A 21,001-nucleotide genomic window follows, 5' to 3' on the forward strand; every position below is an offset into this window, starting at 1 on the left:
GCTGCTATCTCCCAAACGGAAAGAAATGGGCTTGTGTAGGCCTGTCACAATTATTACATCGCCAGCCTAATAGCTAGTATTTGAGACTAGTCCTTACACGTTCAAATATATGAACACCAAATTATGTACAGTGCGGGTAATGCCATTAAATAGATAATGGATCATATTAATTTATCAGTCTGGTTTCAGAGGCATGTTATACCTACAGTATACAGTCATTAATCCGACAACACCGTTGATCCCGCCATGTGCTGCAGGTTAAAACTAACCCGTGACAGGTTAAATATCACCCGTGGCTCCCGACATGTGCTGCAGGTTAAAACTAACCCGTGGCAGGTTAAATATCACTCGTGGCTCCCGACATGTGCTGCAGGTTAAAACTAACCCGTGGCAGGTTAAATATCACCCGTGGTGTCCGTGTGCGGTTAGGGTTAGGTTAGGGTTATGGCTTTGTGTAGGGTCACGTGTCGGACTCATGACTGTAGGACTGTTGGTGTTGGTATGTCTAACCAAACAAATCATAGTACAGGAAAGGTGCAATTCTGGGGAAATTGCAAAGTGTGGTTTGCTCGCCTTGAGAAATATATGGGCCCCTTCCACTGATTTTAGCTATAGCCAATTGCACTGTCAAATCACCCCTGTGATCATGTGTAAGTAATGGGAAGGGTTTTATCCCCCAGAAAGCATGAACACATTTCGCATTTGCAGCGCCACCTATGGATGAAAATTTACTTTTGTCTCTGTGTTGATTAAACCACCCTCGACATGTGTAGAATGTGGGGTGGACATTCTGTGTGAAATAGGCCCCTCCCACTAACTTTGGAAGCTGATTCGACTTACCGTTAATGTGTTATATGGCAAAATGTAAAGTGGGCTGTTATAGCGCCACCTTGAGGCCGACTGATGTAATTCATTACATTAATTTTAATAATTATTATGAACCTCCCGTCCAAGTGTTGTAACTGTAGCTCTTACGGTTTCTGAGAGAAAAATCCTTGAATGTGAGTTTTCGCATTGTCTCATATAAATCAATGGGAAATTTTAATTAACTAATAAATTGACAGCGTTAAATTGAAAAAATGGCTTTGTGTTGCCCTGCATAATGGGATGGTCAATATCTGTGCAAATTCAGGTCAACTGGACGAGCCAGTGAGGAGCAGGGGCCTAGGACATAGACATTCACTTAATTATATGTTAGATAATCACAATTATCTTTGCATAATTGTCAGTCGTTTCCATGTTGAAAAATGTCCATAGTGTACATTCCAAAAGAAACTCAAAAGAAAAGAAGAAAGAGGTTATTTTTGGAAAGAAAAAAGTGTAAAATGTGTCTGTGATTTCTTTGCATATTTAGTCATTTGTCATATCTTCCCTGTGCAATTTGTGATCCCAAAGTCCAGTATCGGTACGCCAGCAGCAGTACATTTACTTCCATGGGCGGTCAAAGTTGAACGAAAGTTGCTCTATAAGGAAGAAATAGGTCAACACTAAAATAAACACTAGTATTGTGGATTCATTGAGTGGCCAGGTGGTCCGTACGCTTTTCTGACCCGCCAATAGTCTGAAATGCGGAAAAAGGCTGGATTAAGGTTGGCGAACATGCGTTAAGGTTGGTGAACATGCTTTAAAGTTGGTGAACATGCGTTAAGGACAGGTTGGCGAGTGGATTATGGTTGGCGAACATGTGTTAAGGTTGGCGACTGGATTATGGTTGGTGAACATGCGTTAAGGTTGGCGATTGGATTAAGATTGGCGACCATGCGCTAAGGTTGGCAAACATGCGCTAAGTTTGGCGAACATGCGTTAAGGTTGGCGAACATGCGCTGCTCCGTGCTTATGGTTAAGGTAGGGTTTGAGGTAGGTTATCGTTGTCGGACCAATGACTTGTCGGAACTTAGTACTGCACCCGCCGCCCGGGGCCCCCCACCAAATGACTGGAACTACTTAATATTCACCAAAAACCAGACCAGAACTCCCACCATGGGACTCAGGAAATACATTTATACCTTTGCAACTACTATATTAATGGCAAGTAATGTATTAATGGCAAGTATTTCCAGCTTTAATTCAACAAATCTGAACTAACCCTTTACAACTAATGTTCATAGGCTGTGGGCAGTCACTTTCAGTTCCAGCAACAACAACAACAAAAGGTGTGTGTGTGTGTGTGTGTGTGTGTGTGTGTGTGTGTGTGTGTGTGTGTGTGTGTGTGTGTGTGTGTGTGTGTGTGTGTGTGTGTGTGTGTGTGTGTGTGTGTGTGTGTGTGTGTGTGTGTGTGTGTGTGTGTGTGTGTGTGTGTGTGTGTGTGTGTGTGTGTGCACACGGCACGCATAGCCTGCGTTGTGCTGTTGTGCCACTGCCTTGTGCATACCAGTTGGATACGAGGAAGCTAACTTAACAAGTGTGTGTTTGTCATCTTGCCAAGGCTGTCGTCTTGCATCTCCTCTCCTTCTACGTTCAGCGCGTTGTGCCATGGTTTGGGCCACACATCTCCCCCAGCATGTCACACAGAGCAGTACATGGCTAGCCACAGACAGGGCCAGGCCTGGGTGGGGAGGGGATGGGTGGGGTGGCGGGTGTGTGTGTGTGTGTGTGTGGGGGGGGGAAGCGGGTTAATGCCGGTTTGCTGGCTGAATAGCTAGATTGTTCTGTAGCCTCAAATCCGCTGGAACTCTCCAAAACTCGCATTCCTATGTTTGACAAAACAAATCGGTTTTCAAACTGCATTGAGCTTCTCGTTTCCAAAAGCATCACTGTATCATTGATAACTGACATTCACATTGTTGACAACATTGTTAGGCACGATGCAATGGGACTAAGTCTGTATTGTGTGCACCCTACTCTACAGCTGCAGCTGCGCAGGCGCAAGCAGAGGAGCGTCGCAGCCTTTTGGGGAACAGTCCAGGACCTACAACAGCAGCAGCAGCAAACACAACCGCTAAACCTCAAGGGCCGCGGCCAGGTAACATATACATTCATATTCACAGTCGCATCCCATATGCCGCCTCCTCCGCCACTCTATTGTCCTCATGTACCTCCACTTTTTCCCCCCCTTTTTTTCTTTTTTTTTTCTTCTTTTTTATTTTATTTTATATATATCTTTTATCGAGGGATAGACAGTAGGCTGACAGGAAATGGGGAGAGAGATGGGGGGGGGGGGGGGGGGTGACATGCAGTAAAGGATTGGGATTCGAACCTGCGGCACACGGCCAGACTGGATTACCAGCCAAGGTGCCAAGGACTGCTGAGCCACGGCCCAGGCCCATATACCTCCACTTAAAACTCTTTCCATGCCGCGCATATGCACAACATAGTTGCGTTCTGTGCCCAGAACCCTCTGCGCTCGAAACACCATGGAAACGCAAGCACTCGCACAGAATCCCGATCCGCCATATTTGAGCTAGTCTGACTCTGGAGCTCCTTGCTAGAAGCGGTGCTGCTAGAAGCGGTGACATGCATAGAAGACTTTGTATTGAGGTCAAAATATCGCCTAATTGCCAATCCAGGTGCGGATGGAGAAAAGATTCAGAGGAAAAACGCTGCTAAAGACCGTGGTTTATAACGGGAGTGAATGGAGGGGGAATGTTTGGATCGCCCCCCCCTTTGCGGAATGAACTCATCTCCTATGGAAACAACACCCGCCTACGGTTGGTATAATTGAGGGTCGTCTGTGCACAAAAAATGACAAAGTCGTCAACGGTACAGATTAAAAAAAAGGTTGTCAAAGGCGACATGGAAATTGTTGGTCTGTTGTTGTTCTCCACAGTCTGGCATATTTGTCGGTCCCAGCGCCTTGTCGATATGCGTCACTGTACTCTACACTCATTCATCTTCTCATTGCTGTAACAGCCCCGCAAATCCCATTAATATCTTTGTCACGTGCACACATATGCCCAATGTGCCTATCAGATGTCTTCTGCAGGTCTGCATGACACGGCACAGTATTATAATCTTTTTATTTTGGGACCCGAATGGAAACAAGACCGCAAGGACTTTTTTCGGTGCCATCCTTTTGGATAAAATGTGCTTTTTTGACTGTACCATGTACTGTTTTTGCATATGATATATTGTCTAATAAAAATAATCGATCAATCAAATCCACGCAATCCATGAGTCCATTGGTGTGCAGATTATGACAACGGCAGTCAGAGTAAATGTAGGTGTCTTGATTGTGTGTGTGTGTGTGTGTGTGTGTGTGTGTGTGTGTGTGTGTGTTTGCAGTCATCGACGGTGCCGCACTTAGGATAGACGACCGTCTCCGAGTGGCTAAGGAAAGACGGGAAGAGGCAGACAAACATCAAGGTGAGAGAATAATTTCAGTAGATCAGATATACTTAAAAGTTTCTTGACGAAATTCAAATGCATCCAATTGACCACACTCGCACTGAATAATAATAATAAGTTCCTGTGTCCTGGCAAAAATGGGAAATTACAACTTAAAGGGGAATTTCTCCCTAAACCTTTTTTTACAAAAGTAAGTTGATAATTATGTATATTGACCAAAAAAAAAAAAAAAATATATATATATATATATATTTAAAAAAAAACAGATATTTGGGAGCTGGAGAGGGGGCTGGGGATGGGGGGGGTCTAACGCTAGAACTCCTATTCAATTCATCAATTGTTTTTTGTTTTTTGTTCACATCTGTTCTAGATGATGTGACAGCAACACTCCATGCATTGTTGACACTGCACTCTTCCTGGTCTACGTGAGCTGACGTTAGACCCCCCCCAGCCCCCTCTCCAGCCCCAGCCCCAGCCCCAGCTCCCCTATATCTTTATTAAAAAAAACAAAATTGGTCAATATACTGTACATAATTATCAACTTACTTTTGTAAAAAAAAAGGTTTAGGGAGAAACTCCCCTTTAAAGGAATTCTTTACCTCCATAACTTTTCTATCAATCACCCCATGATGCCTTGAATTCATGGAGATTTTCTTTTTTCACATGGTTAATGAAGAATACAAAAACTGAGAAAACAGAAAATCTAGTCGTTTTCTCATTTTACGAAACTAACTTTACAGTCTCGCATACGAACATGGAGTGCGCCTGGGCAAGTGCGTCAGTACTTCTGAAACACATGCATTTGTACAAAGTATTCTTTTAAAGTTTCATAAAGGTATGGCAGAATTCTATTCTAGAACATGTACTGTAGGTACTACAGACAAGAATGACTTGCTGATTTAGTGTTATTATAAGTGGCTCTATTCTTCCTCTGATTTCCCAGTGAGAAAATGAACACATCTAAGGAAACAAAGATGATGTGGCTTCTAATCTTCCTCATTTAAGCTAACATCCTCAGGGAAATGCCCCCATTAAAGCCCCCCCGTTGTTTGGGTTTTAGCCAAGAGTAGGTTTTTATGGGTCCTATTTTTCTCAGAGACTCATCCCATCAATTATAGTGCAATGACTGAGAATGCCATTTGCCACAAAGCAGTTGCATAGCTTGAGGGCTAATGCTTTGGGGCTCGTTGGTTGGTTGGTCATTGGTCCGACATGCAGAAAACGACCGGATCGGTTCGGTTAGAGAACATGCGTTAAGGTTGGCGACCGGATTAAGGTTGGCGAATATGCGTTAAAGGGACATTTCACCCCTTTTGCAAAAATATATATGTTTATGACGTTTAGAAGATTTAGAACACTTTCCTGGGGGTCTTTGTGTGTGTAATATGTGGTTTTAGATATTTTAGATTGTAGCAGTGAGCCCAGTGTCTCTGTCATGGACACTGGGCTCACTTACTTCCTGGACTACATGTTGTCTCAGTAAAACAGCCCTCCCCCTATCCACAAGGAGGAGCAGTGCCCCAAAGCATTATGGGAATTGTAGTCCAGGAAGTAAGTGAGCCCAGTGTCAATGACATCAGACACTGGGCTCACTGCTAAAATCTAAAATATCTAAAACCACATATTACACAAATAAAGACCCCCAGGAAAGTGTTCTAAATCTTCTAAATGTCATTAACATATATTTTTATGCAAAAAGGGTGAAATGTCCCTTTAAGTTTGGTGAACATGCGCTGCTCCGTGCTTGCGTTTACGGTTAGGTTAGGGTTTTAGGTAGGTTGTCGTTGTCGGACCAATGAGTTGGCTGCACAAGACAATACAGTACAACATGAGTCTAATAAGTGTCCCTGTGATCTGTTTTTTTTGTGTTCATGCACACACAATGTGACCATATGTGCACGTGCGCATGGTCAGCATTGCGAGAGTCTCAGATCCTGGAACGGGAGCGCAAGGCCAAGCTGCTAGTAGAGCGACAGATGGAGGAGCGACAGAGGAAGGTGGAGGAGCAGCGCAAGAAGGAGGAGCAGAGACGTTCTGCCGTGGAGGAGAAGAGGAAACAGAAACAGGAAGAGGAGAAGGTTCGTCTGGCACACAAGGAGCTGCAAGGCCAAGCTATAAGTGGCCTGGGCTGGGCTGGGCTGGGCTCTAGAGCAGTGGTTCTCAAACTTTTCAGGCCGTGGCCCCACAAAATGATCATATTTGAACTGGCGTTTCCCCCCAAATCATCATATTTGAACTTGGCATCTCCCACCCTGACAAGCACTTGGAATGTAGGAGTTGAGGCATTTCATTTTGTTTGACTCGGTTCCACAGATATGTATTGTGGAAATTGCCGATCTACATGCACAAAGTGTTGTAAGCTTGTAGATCTGCTATTTTCACAATGTTAGCCTCTTTCTTGTATTATTTGACAATTTGCCCCAATGTTTGCCCACTTCCTGGTTGGTTAGTCATTTGCTGTCGGGAAATTTTGGACCAATGACAAAGCTTTTAGGAATGCTTTGAATGCAGACAGCCCCTAAACGTGTTACAGAGACAAAACATTTTTTGGGAGTAATTTAAAATGTCATTTATTATTACAACTCAATTCAACCTATTTTATGCAAGCTCACAACGCATCACATCATGATGCGTTGTGAACTTTTAGATCGTTTAGTTTTGCCAATTTGGTTTATTATATTTCTTTAACTTTACTTTTGAGTTTGAACTAAGAATTATGAAAACTTTGGGAAAGTGTTGCCTATTAATGACATTAAAAAAGGGAATGTCATGGTTAATGTATAGCAAAGTCACATGATTGCCACTGATTCACATCCATTTCATAGACTTCAGTTGCATTTTGTTCAATTTAGTTCCTTTTCAGAAAGGTTCGTGCTATACAACTTGCATAGGATGACTTGCGTTTCTCTCTCTCTCTCTCGGCGCTGTACTGTACTGTACTGTGCTGTGCTGTGCTGCAGGAGCACTATGAGGCAGTGATGCGGCGCACGTTGGAGCGCAGCCAGCGGGTGGAGCAGAGACAGAAGCGGTGGTCCTGGGGAGGACTGCCCGGAGACTCGGATGGACGGACAGGTAAAAGAGGGTCTCATTCGTTGCAATTTATAGAACAACTACGGGACGTTGCAGTGCTTCGAGTTGGAACTGAGGGCAATACACCTCCTCTAGATCTGTAAGAAACTGCCAATAAAATGTACTGGCTCACAGCCATTTAGCCATGTTCACTATATGACCAAAAGTCATTTGACACCCTTTATAATTCCTATTCTAATTAGTGCCCTTTGTTCCAGTGAATTGTCCGACATGTAGTGTCATTAATGTGCATGATTTGCAAAAGGTGTTTAATAAGGTTTAGGTCAGAACTCTGTGCAGGGAAGTCCAGTGTTTCCTCATTCATCTCAGAAAACTGCAAGAGGGGCATTATGAAACGGGGAAACGGCCTTCTGTCATCTGTTCCCACAAAATTAGAAGCACACAATTGCCCAGAATGTTATTGTAACGGTTCTATATACTTGAACAAAGGTCATTAATTAGAATCACTCATTAGAAAGGGTATTACAGTATATTGTAAAAGTTTTATAGTCAAAAGAAAACTGTGGTTGTACTTTGAACATTGCTTTTAATAGCTTGTCATTTTCAAATTCACCACTGTTTTTAAATTGGATTGCCCCGCGGCCTGCGGCAGGCGACCCTGCCTGGAGGTGTCGACCAGATGAAACCTAACCATGGACAGGTTATGGTCTCTTTGTTGTGCTCTACTGCTCGTCACCTGAGAGCTCTTTTTCCTCCCCCCCCCACCCTACAGGAGACTCTGACGCCTCGTCACCAGTATCTATAGTAATCTCCCCTGCTTCGCCAGAAAAGCCCCCAAGGAAAGAGCAAGGTTGTGGTTGTTGATAAATTAGCCGTCAAGGTTTGCAGCACAACGCAGCATGTAGCGGCACACCGTTGTCTTCCACGGATGCTCGCTTGCATTCTAACCGGCAGTCATCATGCTAACAAGCACGCTTAACCACTTAAGCCCTATTTTACAACTCGCCATAGGAAAGAAAAAAATATATATATAAGGTTTTGCCTGTAACAACATGCCCAAAATAGGGATGTCGAGGTTGAAAGTGGTTAAGTCTGATGCCTGCATTTTCTTTGTCTGTTTGGGGCTTTAGGCTCCCAGGTTTCTCTCTCACTAATTTCCAAGCACTTCCAGGTGACAGGTGCCGGGTCACGGGAATGCACTACACACAACTCAGGATGACTATGCGTGTCACGGAATTGCCTTGTCTCACATGGTGCTATTTTTTGTTGTCAAGGCTCTGTGCTTGTGGGGAGTGAATCTGTGGAATGGAAGGACTGTTTCAGTTGAGTTTTTATTGTACAGGATTTTACAGCTGTTCTTACTAACCTCTCTGTGTGCCTGCCTATGGCGCTGGAATGGCTTTGGTTTGGTACCCGGATGTACTGTTTTATCATATGGATGTCGCACTTTGTCGCAGAATGTCAGGTTGATCTCAAGCCTGTCACATCTAGCCTTTTTGTGTACCATCATGTGCCTCATCATGCTAGATTGTTTTAGCTAGCTTTAGCTTTTCTGTTTACTTGTTCACTATTGCACAGTAGAATCCTCAGTGGTAATGTAACTCTTAGAGAAGGGGAGCTAAACTGACGGCACATGAGCCAAAGGTGTCCAGTCCAGCCCGTGAGATGATTTGAGGAAGAATAATATTATGCCTCCTGGACACGTCTCTGAGAAGATCATGGACCAGATGGATTTTTTAAAATGCGAGTTATCGCATAGACTGACACGAGGGAAGTCTATAAAAAAGAACGAATGTGTGTGTCACAGCCCGCATGAAGTAGAATTTTGCCCTATCAGGCATGTGACCCAAAATGAACTAGTGTAGCAATGTTTACACTCAGTTAAATTGAATACTGAGGATTCTACTGTGGAGGGTGTTAGGACCTTGTGAAAATCACTCCCACAGTCTGCCCAACTAAATTCCCTCCTCCATTGGGCGAGCTCTCTAGTAAACCCCTCCTTTCCCCTGTCGGTCTGTCCGTCCGTCCCTCCTCCTCCTCTCCCCTCCCTCCCCAGTGGACAAACGCTCCACATCTACCATGAACCTGAAGCAGGCGGCTGAGGCAGGCATCAACAAGCGCCTCTCCTCATCCTCCGCAGCTCTCGTCAAATCTCCCGACAAAAGTAAGTCTCCTCCCTCCCTCCCCTCCGCCTCATCCGTCCTCCGTACCGTCTCCTCCTAACCCACTGACTGTGTTTCTTCCAGACTGTACTGTACTGTACGCTGCAGTGAAAGTAAAGCACCCCTAGAGTTGGCCTGATGTCACCTGAAAGCACTAGCAAATGTTTACAGCCCCAAGCATCGATATTTGTGTCCATAGCACAGTTCAACAATGTGTGCCAGTGGGGTTTAAAAAAAATGCTGGAATCAGATTTGTGAATAAGGGGGAGCAGTAGAGCTAGGGAGAGGAGTTTGTCGAATTAGTTTTAACTGTACTTTTGTAACACAATTTAAAATGTTTCCAAACTGTACATCGCTAACACAATTTAAAATAATCTTTACAATAATCTGTAGATTTGCCCATTTCCATATCACTCTTTATGACAGATATACTGTAGTGTCTGTCATCTTGGATAACCTGGCACCCTTATGTGATGGCATGATTTGTCTTGCAGATGGCAGGTAAATCTGGTGCACCAGCCCAGTGGTTTAGCCCCCCCCCCCCCCCGGACTGGTAACATGTCTGTCCCTTCCTGTCCTCCCAGCTAATGATTAATCAGCATGATCTCCTGATTCCTCTGCATCCACTGCACGTGCAAACATCCACAAGCACGCATATCAAAACTATTTTAGCTGTGAAGACCTGATGTTTTAATAATGTTTACTCATGTTCATTCCGTTTCCCTTTTTCAGTCTAAATCGTGTCCGATTTGATTCACAAGAACAAGCAGTATTCATGTTTTGTTTTTTTTGCGGTAGCAATAATCATCAGAAACATAACTCTTTTCCTTTCTGAAGGCCTAGAGGTCGGCCAGTGCTGGTTCTTATCTGACATGCAGTTTTTCTCCCTACATCTCAACCTGTCTGTGTATAGTACTCCACTACCAGTTTCCTTTTGCAGGGTTCTGAAAACAGACACACAGATTCACACGATCGCACACTAGGTGGGGGTGAGGGATTGTAATAACAAAATATTTGGATCATGGTCTGTGTGTGTGTGTGTGCATCAGTAAAAGCGTCGGGTCTGTGTCATTGAGTACTAAGAAAAAACAACAATGTCACTTCAATGCGTCATCATCTCATCGTCATCTCTCAGGTATTAAGAGGAGGAGTGCGTCTTGTAACCGGTTGCCTAGCAACAGAGATGGCTCTCAGCCCAATAAGGAGGACGGCAAAAAGGTGGAACAGACAGGTGCAGAAGACACTCTATATTCTCATTACACAGAGATATTAATCTGTACATGTCGGGAATATCTGTTCGATGGATATCTGTAACCTCAGTGGTGTACAGTAGGGAAGAGTGCATGCCAGAGAGACGGTAAACTTTAAAAAGGTTTTTTTTTTTTCCTTCTCCAAATTAATGTCCAGTGGAAGCTTTTTAAACATTTTGTTGAGTCAGCTTGCAAGTGTCTGTTTTTGTTAGATGCTCTGGGGCTAGCTGTACCAATTTTGTTTGCAATAGCATTGCCACTAAATGCTGACAAGCTTCCAGTCGACATTCCTCAATAACGGTAGCCTCTATTTAGTGGTGTAATCGTGTTTGGATGAGTGGGTATGCTCTAATTTTGCCCCAATTTGTCAAGGTTACCTGTGTCGTAATGAAGTAGCACCCTGGCCTGTGCTAAGAACTTCTCAAACGTACTCTGAATGCTGCCAAAGATTATATTGGCAGGCCAACTTACAGTTATAGTTTACTCAAAAATGCCAATTGGTGTCTTTTAAAATACTGTTTGAGCAAGTACTGTTTGTAGTGGTCACTTGCACTGCCTTCGCAGCTAATATTTGCTTCATAAATCCCACACGGTCATTCTGAATGACCAACCAAGCAGTGAGAGTTCAACCACTGCTTGGTTGGTCACTTACATTATTGACTGAACAAACTGTGGTTTAAACTAGCTTTAGTGAGCGCTATGACAAAGATACAGGAAGATTGATGTGGTAGATGCTTTGATACAGCTCCAAATTGGTTTTAGGTAGGAGCTTCATGACTCCAACATACACATTTAGGCACAATCTATTTCTAGTTGGACATGAGCTGCTCTTAGCTACAGCCTGTTGATTGGTAATAACATAATGAAATGAAGCCAAATGAAATACACAAGGTTTGTATGGTTACTCATGAGAGGCTGTGCAGTTGCCCTCGCTGTACCTGATTGGCCATAACTCAACTCTCCTGTCCGTAGGCCCCTCCCTGAAGAAGAGAAGCTCCTCCCTCACGCGAATAGGTGGGGGCAGGGCGCAGACCCCCGGCAAACCTGATAAGGGGACGACGGATGATCCAGGTGGCTAGCATGAACCGTTCAGGATAACTTTATTTGCTCAATGCGCTCCCTGTCTGCCTCGCTCGAGTCTCACTCTTTGTAAATAACAAGCATGCATCTCTTCTGATGAGATTCGCTCACTTGCCCTACATTCAGAATGTGCTCTCTTTAATGTGCTTGGTTTAAGACGTCGCAGAATCATTCTCGTGTTTCGGTGCGGGTGAGGGCCTTTGGTGCTACTGGGTTTAACGGTCCAAACATCTTTATCTTTCTCTCTCTTTACATGTGCATAGACCTGTTGTTCACTGGCCTCCAAAACGCCTTTTCTAACCAGCTCCTAAGCTTTTAAAAATGTTTCCGTCCTGTCTGTACAGAATTAGGAATGCTGTACTAATTCCATCCGTGGCACAACTTCTTTGGTCTTTTTCTGTCAGATTTAATCCAGAATTCTGTGTTCACTGTTTTGTTTTTTTCACTTGCATCTACGTTGTTTTAACATAATGGTTGGTCTTCCAAGCCTCACTCCAGAATTGGGTCCTTTGTGTGCAGTTTACCCGCACTAACACAATGTTTTGTTTATTTGTTCACAATGTGTTTGTTGTTTCCTCCCTGCCAGATGACGGTAGAGCTGGATGCGAGTCGCTGGTCTCGTGTCCCAGCACGGCGTTTGTCAGTGCCATGCTGCTGAAACCGTTAATGCTATTAACCAGTGCTTTTGTTTGTCCCATTGATCATATTCACACGGTGACTATTTTACTCTTACATCACACCACCCCTCGGGTATGCCGTAAGAGCAAAATAGCCGCTGTGTGACTATGGTCAATAGTTGAGTCAATCCTGTATGATCCTGTATGAACGATATGTGGTAACATTGTTCCTGTCCTGTTCCTAACATTTGGTATTTTGTAAGTAGTCCTGTTTATGTTTAGGATTGCTATGTAACCATGCAAGGCAACTGTCTTCACTTGTACAACAAACTACAACAAAAGGAGCTAGAACTTTGACACTGATGACCCTTTCTACAAAGCCCCAATCTCTCTCATCACAGCTACATATGACTTTAGCTTCAACTAAGGAGCCATGATTCTCAAAGGCCTGGCCAAAAGCAGTGTGTTGTGCTGCACCACAGGCTAGGACTCAAGCTAACCGCTAATAAAGAAAGTCCTCTCTGCCAGGGCCCAAGAGGAGCGGAAGCTAGCGACATAAGCCCAATAACACTTTCTTTTTTACTCTTTTTTTTTTTTTTTTTTTTTTTTTGTATTGAGTTGGGGTACAGTCAAAAACTGGATCCCAAAGGGGGAAGGTGTTATTTCTTTCATCTCATGGAACCAAGTGCTCTTTGTTTCTGCTGGTGTCAAATTCATTCAGTTTACACTGGCTTTATATTATATGCATGTAGTCAAAGCCACAGCCAGGCTCCTCATTTTAACCCGGCCAATCAGATTAGTCTATTAAATCTTAAGGATTTGCCCAGTGGAAGATAAAAGCACTTGCTCAGGTCATGAACACCTGCCTATTTTAATTTGACGTCCTTGCTATGTTTCTTTCCTCATCTGCTCCAGAGCATTCTTCTCCTGTCTTTGGAGCTCACTAATTGATTGTTTTAGCCCAGTCAGCACGCTCCTCCCCCTTCTGCATCAAGGAACCACCGATTTTCACTCCATTTTCCCTCCACTTTGATCACTCCTCAGTTACTGGACAATCGAAAGTCTTTTGGTCTGCGTCTCAATATTCTTTCATGCCTTCCTTTCCTTGCCGAGTCTCTTATTCTCGTCCGTTTCCTTGGGTGATAATGACATGTGAAAAGATGTGGGCAAACATTGAAAAGGAAGGAATCCATGTGAGACTATTAAGACACAACCTCTGGTTCTTTTATGTTGATTCCCCTGCTGGTTTAAATCACATGGTGAACCTTTCACACTCCACTCACTCCCCCAAAACCCCCTTCTTTGTGTTATTCCCCCCCCCATCTCCCTGCATCTCTTGCCTCCTCTTTCTTCTTGGACTTTTTTTTGTTTTTCTTCTGCGGGGTGGTCTCCGGTCGTGTAGCTCGCAGGCCGCTGTCCAGCCACGTGGACGGAGGGGTCATTAGTCGCCTGCTCACCCCCACCCAGGCCTCACTAGCTAGGAGCAAGAGCGCCGCCGCCCTGTCAGCGGAAGGAGCCGACGGCCCAGGTAACCTCCACAGAGAAGACCCCCACCCCCATCCACCCTCGCAGAGAGGACAGAGCCCCCCCACCCCCACCCAACCCAACCCCACCCAACCCAACATCACTCCATCGCTAGAAAGATGCCAAGCTCAATCTGTCGGTATTCACTCTCACTAGTCGCTAGCTCAGAACTCTCCCCGCCCTCAATCAATGCAGCTGGCGTCTGCACCAATCGCTGTGAAGCTAACTGTGGCCTCGGTGTCGACACTTTTGGTGGTGGTTGAAATGCACGACCGGTGGTTGTAGTATTATAGTGCTGTTGCACTGATTGGAAGCTGTTTGCATATAGGCTGTTGATGTTTTGAATGCTAATTATTCCTTTTTAAATACATTCACGTGAGCGAGCTGCAAAGTCACTTGCTGTAAATATTGACATGCGCACACACACACACACACACACTGTCAGCTTGAGCTCACATACACTTCTGGTCTGAGACTGTTATGCTGGGCAGAGAGGGACTTGGCTGGTAGCAGTATGTTGGCGTAGCCTCAGGGTCCACGCTGAGATTTTCTGTAAGCTGCTTACCTGTAACCTCGGTCACGTGATTATGTGTTACATGCATTGTTGGAACAAGACCAGGCAGGGAGCCAGTGTTCTCCAGGACACTGCCACAGATGGAGAATATCAGACCTGTCACCTGACTGGGACCCGTGCTAATCAAAACACAGGATATACCAATATCCCCAAACTAGGGCTTTGGGTCAGTTTGATATGCTCTGAAGCCATTTATGCTGCCTCGGCTAGCATACAGGCCTCAGTTTGTGCTGAAGCGTGCGGTTTCTTTCCTGCCTAATGCTGGGGTGGAAATGATCTGCAGTACGGGGACAGCTGCTGCTGTTAAGCAAACATTGATAGGCCTAGCATTCACATCCGATGACCCAAGGTGATCAGTCTTGTTTTCTGAGTGTATGGCTCGATTCACATTCACAATGGCCTGGTAGAATCGTAAATAAAACAACATCCATTCACATGGAAACTGTTGAGCTGTTTTTATTGACCAGCCATTATAAACCCATTAGGCGCAATAGATGGGCCACTAAATATAGGCCAGTAGAAACATGACACATCTGCATTAGGAGACTGTGGTAGGGTGTTTCACAGCCCTCATCGCTGCCAATTGTACGGTCAGGACTATGGGCCACATTTTGCAATGTGGCTCTTGTAGGGAGAAATCTCTGGGCTTTAGGATTATCTTTGCTAATCCTCCAATCTGACACAGCAAAACTGTTGGACCAACAGTGCTTCTTCAACTAGCCAACTACAGACTTCCCTTAAAAGAAGTTCTGGTTTTCAGTCATTTGACATGAACGGTCGTTCACATTATGGGTTAGTAGCATTACGTTAGACACCTGAAATCGGTTAGCCAATACTATTCCTTTACATATAATAGGGTTTTTTTTGCATCTCCCCACGTGCTTTGCTTTTGGATTCAATAATTTTCTTTTCTTACAAGAGCATTGCCTTGCAACGAGTTATATCCCAGAACCATATCAGTTGTCTTATTTACAGTTGGATTTTGCACAATTTGAATTTATCCATAAAATACAGCAAAAACTAACTTATCAACATTCAGCATGCTTTCAGTGTTGCTAGTGGAACAGTTGTGTTGTGGATATTGTGGTATTCTTTGCATGTCTGTGTGTGTGTGTGTGTGTGTGTGTGCGTGCGGTGTGCGCAACATGTTTGTGTCCCGCTGAAGCTTGGTGGGTCTTTTGTGTGATGCGTGTCCCCTATTGCTATGGTGGTGGTACATGTCCCCTATTGCTATGGTGGTGGTACATGTCCCCTATTGCTATGGTGGTGGTACATGTCCCCTATTGCTATGGTGGTGGTACATGTCCCCTATTGCTATGGTGGTGTTACGTGCCCAGTGTTGTCTGTTGGTTATCTGTTAAATGTTGATGAATGTTCAGTGTTGTGTCCAGAGACTTTGGCCATAGAGTTGTCAGGCTATTCTTATTTCGTAAATGAGTCTCTCCATATCTATTCTCATCCCTGCAGCCCCAACCCATGAGCTTCACAAACCAAGCAGTGTGCCACTAAAAGGGTCATACCTAACATGTAGCTTTGTTTTTCTTGTGCTCTTATTCCCTTACAAAAACATCCATCCTCTTTTCTACCATTGTCTTTCTGTCTGCCATTTTCTCTTGCTCCTCTCTCTCTGTCTCTCTCTCCCTCTCTCTCTCCTTACATTCTGCCCTCCCTTTCTTGTCGCTTCGCCCACACAATGTTGGCTGCTTCTCCCACTCCCGCTGGTTGTGCTCCCCGTGGCCCCTGCGATGACTTGTGTCCTTGACCAGAGTGTCACCTGTGTCCTCGCTCAGCCGCTGCCAGCCCGCTGCACCTGCCACGTGGACCACTGCGTAGCCGCAGCATCGACCGGCAGAAAAGTCCGGGTGGCATGACCACGTCCGTCTCTGCCGACGGAGCCCTGGACCCCTCGATGGTAAGACCACCACCTCGTGCACCGCCACAGCACGGCAGAACAATGTTCATTCAGTGTCTGAATGGCTGCGGCTCATTGTCCACTACACAAGTCGCTTTGTGCAAAGAGGCCAGGGCCGTTAGATCGCTGATGGCGGTATAAAGACCGCCTGGTGCTGGTGCATTCATACCACACATGCAATGCTGTTATTATTATGCAGATATGTTATGCTTTTGTAGGTAAAACTTGAGTGTTTTGGTACTATAAAGGTTGGAAGACTGCCTGTTATTATTTTGAAGATTTGTTTTAATCTGTCATGCTTTGTGGGTAATATTTGTAAGGTTGGAAGAGTGCCCAGAAAAGTTTAAAGTAAATTATTTTGATGACGAAGACATGTCGGATGGATGCTTTCTGATTTAAAAACGAATCATGTGTGCTTACTTGATGTGTTTGAAATCACGTTGTCTGGTATTTCACAGCCTGAAATCACTTTGTCAGGTATTTCACTGTCTGAATCTGTTTTTTATCTCTTGGAGACAGAGATTATGGTTTTGCTCTTGGCAGAGATATGCGCTCTATGGAGAGCCCATTTCTCCTTCTGTAATATTTATGGCATGATGTCACCATAAACCACTGTTAGTTCTGTGTCTTATATTGAATAGTTATGGGTGTTATATAATAATATATTGATCATTAGAAACTCTAAAGTCTACTATGGATGTAGGCTTGCTGTAGCTATGAGCTTGTCCCAGAGGAAAAGTTCATTCACTAAGCTTGGGTCCGCACAGAATTTGTACGTATGCGCATACATAACTTCCCACGTTGAGTCGGATTCAATTGTATTTAGTCCATGGATTTTGACGTTTTCTCAGGAGCAAATTTATATGGGGCCAAACTTAAAGACCAATGTCATTAGTATTCTATTCTATTCTATTCTATTCTATTAATGCAAAATCTATTTCAATAGTTCCAAACCTCAAATATATATTTTTTCTTTTTTTGTGCCCAACATTTGTCATCACAAAGATGTCAAACAATATATTGCTTGGAAGTATGTAATAGACATGATTCAAATGCAACTGATTTGTATTTGATTTGAAATCAAATACTCAAACCCTCAGTTTGCTGTTTCTGCAAGTGTGGCTACAGTTTTGTGTATTGGACTTTCATGCCAACTCCAATGTCACGATATTAATTTGATATTGACCACATCACATAAATGTAGTCTTACCCAGTAATCAATGTACTCGGATAAAAAATGATTGGATATCGGTGGATTCTAGCATCTACGTTTTAAGGTGAGCGTGTCCTTAGTTTGGTCTTGAGATTAAACTTTGTAAACTTGTTGTTCTCGTTACACATGAGTACGGAGTAGGCTATTACTTTATTAACATTCAGCGGTTCCATTACATGAGGGACTCTCTTGCCAGAATACACTGAAGAAGGGGCGTGGAACAATGCAAATGATCTCCATGGGAGCGCACTTCTGATTAGATACACCTGTGATCCACACAAATCAAGGCTCTGCAGCACTCCCTTTCATGAATTGCACGTCAGAATTGGCTTATGCGATATACACAAAATGTACGACTAGGTTATACACAAAATGTACGACTAGGTTACACACAAAATGTACGACCAGGTTATACACAAAATGTACGACCAGGTTATACACACAATGTACGACCAGGGTAGTGAATGAGACCCGTAGCCTTTAAGGCTGTATCCGACTGCAGATGCCTCATTCTTTTTTTTAAATAAGAGAATCACTTTTTTTTTAATGGTCCAGCTGACAGTTTTATTGAGACAAATGGGAGTCAAGAAAAATGTCAACCAGTTGGAATACAGATGATTTAATAAGATGGAGGCTGTAAATCAGTGTGATGTTTAAAAATTGTATGTTTATTCCTCTTTATCGCCAGCATAAATGAAATGGCCATAACGCAGTTCAACAGAAATGTTTTGAGAGGTGCTGAAAATTCCCTGTCAATTCTCAGTCGATAGTAACTGGAAAGTGCTTGGATTTGACCCCTTCACAGCTTGTACCAATTTTGAACTAATAACACGTGTCACATTTTAGCTTAGAGTCTTAGCCCGGACAAAATGAAAAACGCATCAATGATAACCAAATCCCTTGGCCTTTGCTATTTAGATGGACATGGGACAAGGATTGTCATGCTTAAGGAAACTGAATCCAAGGCACCAATGCCAGATTTATATGCAAATGTCCTCGTACATTTGCCTGTCAAAACAGCCCCGTCAGATGGTGGTCATAGGGAAAACCAGTTTTTCTGCTGCACTTTCACGGAGGTCAAAATGTTTATTGCGACCACAGGTCGCACTTACTATGCAATTGTGCAGTAAGGCTAACGCTCAAGCCTTTCACAGGCTCCTGTCACATCACGCTCTTCATGTAATGCTGCGCACACAACACGTGTTTTGCCACTACGAACGTGCAAGCACGCACACACACACGCACGCCGGCAGAAGCCTGTAAAGCCACCACCCACTCCAGAAAGTGTGAGCTACTCAGCTCTGGAGTTTAAACCAGGAAATGTCGCATCACGATTTTTCTTATTCCTTCTAAATCTCGGTATAGAAAATGTAGCTAACTCGTCGAATCTCTTAGTTATATCAATATTGTTCTTATAAAATAGTTTGTTTCTTGCCAAGATAAAGATCACCTTTTTTTGACTGCCAGGGACTTTCCCATCCACTTCCCATGATCGCTAATGTTACTGCCGTCGAATTATTACAAATTTCGCTATAAACAGACACTATCAAATATCACTGACTGTTGTGACGACAGAGACACCTCCCTGACAATATCGCTGAGACAGTTTATTTATTTTTGCACCACAAAGCTTATATGAGACATTTTAAAATGAAACTTCTATGACAGTGCTGACATAATGAAGTTACATTATTCCGGTAGAGTGTCTCAGCCCTGCGGTCGCTCCTTAAAGCTTCTTACTGGTTCTACTACTGCTACTACCACCTTACATAACTCGTGTAACTTGTTATCAGGAGGGAAGCTCTTCTACATCAATTAACTTGTGTAACTCGATAATTATTAATAGGAGCAAAAGTGTTAATTTCATCCGGCTACTCTTATGCAGATGAATCGAAAGTTAGCTCAAATAATTGTGATCAGGCCTAGCTGCTTGCCCGTCCCTCAGTGAGGGGTGGGAAGGGCTGGGAAGGAGCAGGCGGGTGGGGTCAGCGCACACAGAAGTCAAGGCACTGAAGTTGAAGCACAACAACAAAAAAATAATAATTGGCAAACGGAAGCACAACACGAGGATAAAGAGAACATTCAATGTCCAGTTTTCTAATTCACAACCGCTACTACTACTTTGGTGTTGTTGAAACTTGGAATTTCTCTATTATAAGCTTCCCCGACAGCCTGCCTAAGTACAAATATAATTCATGAAAAGGCTACTACAGTGAATTTGGTTCAAGGAAGTTGTTGTAGGCTATGCAGGGATCATCTGACGCGATCGGACACATGTCTCTTGCCCTGACCCCCATCCCATCACTGTGGAAAATTCCGGGAGGAAAAACGGGCAAGCACGCTGGGTCTTGTGGGGATTTTCTTTTTCAGTCAGTAGGCACATGGTGCCTGGCTCTTTCTGCCTAACTGTTCCCCTGTGTGTCATGAACGACTGCTTTGTCCCACCCAGAGACAATGGGATCCACTGGTGACTGCTGTAGGAACAGGTCAGGCCATGCAAAGTAGAACCACACCCTGACCCTCGGGCCTTGTGTTGTTGGCCTGTGGCTATGGGGTTGTTCACGTACTGTCTCGACTTCTGTCAGAAACAGAAGGTATTGCATGCTTGCTTGGCCCAGTGATTTGGAGTCACATTACTGCTGACCCTTTCCCCAAAGTATACTTTTTAGTGTTTTGAGGTGAGGAAATTAATGGGCTATGGAGTCCTTTAAAGTGATGTGGCTCTGTCTGTGTTGGGGGCACATCTGATGGGTGAGGGTCACCTAGACTTCCACATTGCCAATGCCCTTTTTGACTGTAAATAAAATATGATGCAGAGATGTCTATTCTCTACATTAAAATTATCCCAATTGCCAGTCAAATGGATGCAATTGAAATTACATTTTAGGAATTTAGCAGACATTCTTATCCAGAGTCACTTAAAACGTGTGAGAAGCAGAGCTCATTTGGCAATTATACATTGTCTGTGATTTCAAGATGATGCCAATTACTGGTGCAGTCATTGTCCGTTTAAACTCCAACATGTTGTTATAATTTGGTCAAATTTAGACAATGAAGTCCAGGTCAACATTTTAGCCGCTGCCACTGCTAAACGGTATTAACTCATTCCCAGAATTGTCCCAATGTTAAAGAGGTAAATGGTACAATTATATTGGGCTTTCTCCCAAAGCACATTAGACTGTGCATTACATTCACATACAGATTCACACACCAGGAAACCATTCAAGGCACAACCAATGTGCCAACCAAGACACTGAACCCCAAATTGCTCCTGATGTGCTGGTTGGTACCTTGCATGGCTTCTGCTGCAATCGGTGTATGAATGTGTGTGTGAATGGGTGAATGTAATGCTATG

At 43.9% G+C, this 21,001-nt stretch overlaps 1 protein-coding gene across 6 annotated transcripts in view; it reads left to right on the forward strand.

Moving 5' to 3' along the window:
- The window catches only part of map7d3 (MAP7 domain containing 3), a 42,140-nt gene that overhangs the window by 8,696 nt on the left and 12,443 nt on the right, over nucleotides 1-21,001 (forward strand). Inside the window, exons 2-11 of one of the 6 annotated variants that reach the window (XM_080773880.1) lie at nucleotides 2,849-2,962; nucleotides 4,222-4,302; nucleotides 6,199-6,362; nucleotides 7,245-7,356; nucleotides 8,087-8,164; nucleotides 9,371-9,478; nucleotides 10,612-10,707; nucleotides 11,699-11,797; nucleotides 13,826-13,951; nucleotides 16,288-16,433. In XM_080773880.1, coding sequence (XP_080630006.1) covers nucleotides 2,849-2,962; nucleotides 4,222-4,302; nucleotides 6,199-6,362; nucleotides 7,245-7,356; nucleotides 8,087-8,164; nucleotides 9,371-9,478; nucleotides 10,612-10,707; nucleotides 11,699-11,797; nucleotides 13,826-13,951; nucleotides 16,288-16,433 — 1,124 coding nt within the window. The remainder of the gene's footprint in view (nucleotides 1-2,848; nucleotides 2,963-4,221; nucleotides 4,303-6,198; nucleotides 6,363-7,244; nucleotides 7,357-8,086; nucleotides 8,165-9,370; nucleotides 9,479-10,611; nucleotides 10,708-11,698; nucleotides 11,798-13,825; nucleotides 13,952-16,287; nucleotides 16,434-21,001) is intronic. The other 5 variants (XM_080773881.1, XM_080773884.1, XM_080773885.1 and 2 more) reach the window with 5 other exon arrangements.

This window comes from Protomyctophum bolini (genome assembly GCF_963924005.1).
Source record: "Protomyctophum bolini genome assembly, chromosome: 10".
Classification (NCBI taxonomy): Eukaryota; Metazoa; Chordata; class Actinopteri; order Myctophiformes; family Myctophidae; genus Protomyctophum; species Protomyctophum bolini.